Here is a 5,192-nt window from a genome sequence, read left to right as displayed (position 1 = left end):
GTGTAACCGTGTTTTTCCCGTCACTAAGTAAACAATAGGCACTGATGCACCTACAGGAGCTCTGAATGAGACGCAGCTCGTTGAAGTTACAGTGTGAATTTAGGCACTTTTGATGGGTTTCATACTGTTTTAGTAAGTTTTAGTGGCGAGGGGCAAAAGCGAGGCCCACTGGTAATTCATCGTTAACAATTATAACATTAGGGATTCATTATATAATCTGTTTTGGCAGAAATGTCACTGAGAGACTGCAGCTGATGTGTTGAATTTTAATAAACTCTGATGTTTGAATTCAAAAGTAAAAGTGCCCCTTTTACCTTTTCTGTTTTTCCAGAGGCTTCTTTATCTCCTTGTCCTTTGGCAGCGACATCCTTAACAACTGGCACTTCGTCATCGTCGCTGTCCACGATCTGACGCCGGCGTTTGGCGACCTTCTTGACGGGTGAATCTACTTCGCGAGCGCCGTTCTGCACCTTAAGAGGGCTCTTAACAGGCCTGGAGATGAGCACAGGCACACGGTTAAGAAGTCATGCAATGCAAAGGAATGAAGCCTTTTATTTATACGGCGCTGCTGAAAAGCACAGCCACGAGGTGCTATATTAGGTATTTAAAAAAGGATAAAGTCAATATCAAAAGCTATAAAAAAAAAAAGAAAACCTATAAAATCAAAGCAAGTGTCATTAAAAAAAAAAAGAGGTCAAAGCCATAATGAAGAAGATCATTACATAAAGCTGAGTCAATTAAAGCGAGTTTTAAGACACACTTTAAAGATTATGCAGTCAAAAGATAATGAACACTTTATCATCAAAGCAGCTCGGAGATGAGAAACAGAAGTTCTCATCTCTCTCCACACTGTCTTTTGATAATAACTGCTGGACACAAAAAGTTTCACTAAGCAACAGAGATTCAAAGATAACAGCCCGTCGGTGGGCTTTCTGCATTAAAAACTTGTTTGAAAATTAGCTGATGCACTGATATAGTTTACTGGTGCCCAACCAGGAGAACAAACGCCGGTATTTTAAGTATTTTAGACAAAAAAAAAAGATCCATTTTTGTCAATACGACTGCTTTATTAAGTGGTGTATTCCTTCAAAACAGTTCCTCAAACAGCCTAATATGTGTAAGTATAGATAAACGAATAACATAATTAATGAGTTCAGTGAGACGGGAGATCTGTATCAGAGGTTTTTTTTTAAACTTCAAAGTGCCAGCAGCAACAAATTCAATTCAATTTTCTCTTCATCTGCCAAAAAACTTTTGTAATTAAAGGATGGAGTTGTGCACTGGGACCGCAACTGGCAGCTATTCTTGTTATTGAATAATCTGTCAGTTGTTTTCTACTTTAATCAATTAGTTGTTTGGTCTCGAGAACGGTGAAAAATGTCATTCAGTGCTTCCCAAACCCCACGATGACATCTTCAAATGCTGTTTCATCCACAACCCAAAGCTGAGATTCAGTTTGCTGTCATATGGGACTAAAAAAAACAAACTATTCACATTTAAGAAGCTGCAATAAGATATTATTGCTTTTTTGCCTTAAAAAAAATAAAAAAATAAATAAAATTGATTACTGGATTATCAAAGTAGTTGGCGAATCATCATTGCAGCTCTGTTCTGCACATCTGTTCATCAGATGGATGCAGTAAACAGCTGCATGGAGCAATTTCCTCAAAATGTTGTGTGATGAGAAAGGAACATCTTACTTTTTCACGGGTTCATCTGTGCTTTTCTTCTGGATGTCCTTGTCTTTGCTCTTGGGCTGAAAGAAGGATCTGGAGGAGGAGGAGAAGCAGTTAAAAGCACTGGGTGGCCTGACGTGAGTGCCACCAGTGTATAAAAGGGCAATACAGTAACTAAAGCATCATACATTTATAACAACACAGCTAATTTGTAAGTGGCTTCATATCAAGATGCTGGTTGTGGGATGTAAACGAGCCTAATCACAACTCTTGCTAGCTTAGCAAGCCTCATGTAGCCTGTGTTGCTCTATTGTAGCCTCATAGGACTGATACGATCAGACAGCAGCTACAAAACGTTTCTGTCTCGTACCAAAACAAATTGTCTTAAAGTTTTAGGCTAGTTTTATCTCCCTGGACGTCTATTTAAACACATTTTAGCGTCCGCATTCACTAAAGCGAACTAAAGCGATTCAAAACAGACTCATTTAAGCTAATGCTAGCTAACAAGCTAACGCTAATGTTCAGCCACATTTTACACAAATAAGTCCGCTTCCAGGCACTTTTATCCCCTTAAACACAACTCAAAACCCAGTTACCGTGTAACAAGTCACCGCTAGACAGAAACAAACACAGGCAGGCCAACGTTACTTCCTCGCAGGTTAAACAGAAACTTTCTCCGGCTGCCGGTTGGTACTTACGCGATGCTCCGCTGCATGTTGTCTTCAAACTCGTCCCTCAAACTGCTACTAAATCGAGATGAACGGTTAAACTACAGCTCTGTTCCCAGATTCACAAACACAGAAACAGCAACTCCCGCGCTGCTACAGCTCAGAGGCAAAATAACTTAGAATATTCGGCGCCAAAAATGACATCTGAGCCGAAGATTGTCTATGAGAGAAGATGAGTCACTCGAATCGGAACCAGTCTGGAAACGGAGGCATTCGGATGTACGCATGCGCAGTACTGGACAGGTAGCAGAAATATGTCTCTGGATTAGTTCAACCTGCTCTGTGACACTCCATTATAACCAACCGTGTTTAATTTACTGCTTGACATTGCTTTAAAGGACCAGTTCAACTCATATAAAGCTTTATTTCACTCATGGGCGGTTGTGTTTTAAAGACTAACCCACCCAACAATCAAAAAATAGATCATTTGACTTTACTTTTTATAGAAAATCCATCTGTAAATCATATTAATTAGACTTACCAAACATCTGAAACAATACTACCGTGTTGCCTACAGTTATCCTAAATGTCAGGCCTCTTTACTTTTGCAATGCACTGCAAAAAACATATGGTTGCAATTATTGGTTGCAAAGTCTCACAAAGGCGCACTTTTGCTGTTTTACCTGTCCTGTGCCGTCCATTATATCCCAATCAATTTATTATTTTTTACTGCTTGAAATTGCTTTAAAGGAGCACTTTAACTCACATAGTGCAACTTTCCACTTGCCAAAAAGTGACAGAAATATTATTCTAACATCAAAATGATTTTTTTTTTCACCAAAAAGGGTTATATTTTAAACTGAGACAATCATAATTTCTTTACTTTATATATGAAACCCATTGGTAAACCATGTTAATTACAGTCTAAATAGGAATATTAGACATAGTAAACACATACAGACTCTACATCAGAAACAATACTATAGTACTTGCAGTAGTTATCCTAAAATGTCAGGTCTGATTACGCTATAAAACGCCAAAAAAGAAAGAAAGAAAGAAAATTGGTTGGTTATGCACATTTGCACATTACAACTGTTTGATGCAAATAAAAGCAGTTGTTATAATATTTAAACAGGGGAAGATAGCTTTAACACGAATTACTTTTTAGCAGATGATCTTTTTTTTATATGCTGATTTTGACAAGCCTAGTGGATCTTGATTAACTCGGTATATATATAAATTACAAGCTCAATATTTAAATATTTAAAAACTATGCATAAATTCTGCGAGATGTCAAGAAATGTATTGTGGTATTAAGAAATGAAATTGCATCAACAGTTTAAAAAAAAACATACACTGTGCTGTATTTTTTTTAATGGGATACAAAAATAGAAACATAAACATGAATCATTGAGATGTCAGAAAATATTTGAATTGAACAGCGGTGGTCCCCAAAAATGCAACCAGAGTGGCACCTCTGTTCATTCACTCCTCTCTGCTGTGACTCTTCTCTCCCGGGAAAAGTCTGTTGCGGGAAAGTTTGCGGGAAGTTCAAGGCGCCACTGCCCCCTGCCGCATCGGAGTGGAAACTGCAGCCACCGGCGTCTGGTCCTGATGCTGCAGAGATGACATGAAGGCCCCCTTTTTTCATGAAAATTTCACCATGTCTGTCTGGATGCATCATTTATGCTCGCAGCTCGTATTATTTTCATGAAGACCATGAAGCGGGAGGGCGAAATGCAAGACAAACAGCTGAATAATGGAGGCTGAGTGCACTGCTTTATTTACTCAAACACAAGTGCCATGTTGTTAATTGTTTACAAGTTCAATTCCCCCACTGTGGCGTGAAGAGACGACAGAACAAGAGCAGCTTCATCAATATTTCTATTCAAAGAAGAAAAAAACAAAACAACATGATCCGACTCAATAAATACAAAGTCTATGTATCTTACAGGCAGTGAATAATAAACTACTGTACAATAAGCTCAAAAGAAAAGCACAACAAGAGAGGAATCAGTCCATCTGTTGTAGTTCATTCCTCTTCTTGGCTGCCTCTCCTTGAGTTTCAGTCTGCTTCACTCCACTGAACAAGCCCTGACTGATGTGGAGGTTCAGATCCCACCCAGAGGGGCTCTTGTGAGGCCAGACGTTAGCGTTCAGGCCCGGTTCCCTCAGGCCGACCCCAGCAGCAGCAGCAGCAGCAGAAGCAGCAGCAGGGGTTGAGATGAAGGGGAAGGGGCCGTGGAGAGCCCGGGGCATCGGCATTGGTTTAGGGAGGCAGCATGGGAGTAAAAAGGGGTGAGGAGGAGGCTGGACCGCTGTCAGGAAGAAGAGTTTAAGTCACATCAGTCACAAAACATAAAGAAATGTCTGCTTAGATGTGCGCGTGGAGCTCAGAGACTTATTATTTCATCAATATTGCTGTGAAACGATTAATTAGCACGATCCAGAAGAACGTAACAACATGCAAATGTGGTCAAATAAACAGAAAAATGTCGAAATCTTAGCAGTTTGGTGACACAATTGAATTTATATTATTGTTTATATTATTGTCAGGTGTTTTCAGGTGAAATATTTCATTATAATGCTATAGTACTTAGAATTACTTCGGTATATTTGGCAACATTACTTCATACTGTACTGTTCTAGCGTTATTTTAGCTTACGCATCTTATTTCAATGTTGTGTTGTAGAAACTTCACACCTGTATATTATCACAGCTTTGAGTTTCCAGTGACTGTTGGAATTCTGAATTTTCAGATATGAAATCATTGAAAGAAAATGCTGTTTTCACATAAACAATCATACATTTTGGTTCTTTCATGTATTTATTCGCAATCTTCTGGAAG

The 5,192-nt window shown here is 39.0% G+C and overlaps 1 protein-coding gene across 1 annotated transcript; it reads right to left on the bottom strand.

The window, feature by feature from the left end:
• Nucleotides 1-305: 305 nt before the first annotated feature.
• LOC103370536 (DNA ligase 1-like) lies at nt 306-2,541 on the bottom strand (the record flags this gene model as incomplete). Its single annotated transcript, XM_008299630.1, has 3 exons — nt 2,375-2,541; nt 1,701-1,769; nt 306-492 (listed from the first exon to the last, which is right to left on the bottom strand). Coding segments are annotated over exons 1-3 (273 nt in total), but the record flags the coding sequence as incomplete, so codon positions are not given.
• Between the last annotated feature and the right edge of the window lie 2,651 nt (nt 2,542-5,192).

Source organism: Stegastes partitus, unplaced genomic scaffold, assembly GCF_000690725.1.
Source record: "Stegastes partitus isolate 25-593 unplaced genomic scaffold, Stegastes_partitus-1.0.2 Scaffold1438, whole genome shotgun sequence".
Taxonomy (NCBI): domain Eukaryota; kingdom Metazoa; phylum Chordata; class Actinopteri; family Pomacentridae; genus Stegastes; species Stegastes partitus.
This window is presented reverse-complemented; position numbering and strand designations above follow the sequence as displayed.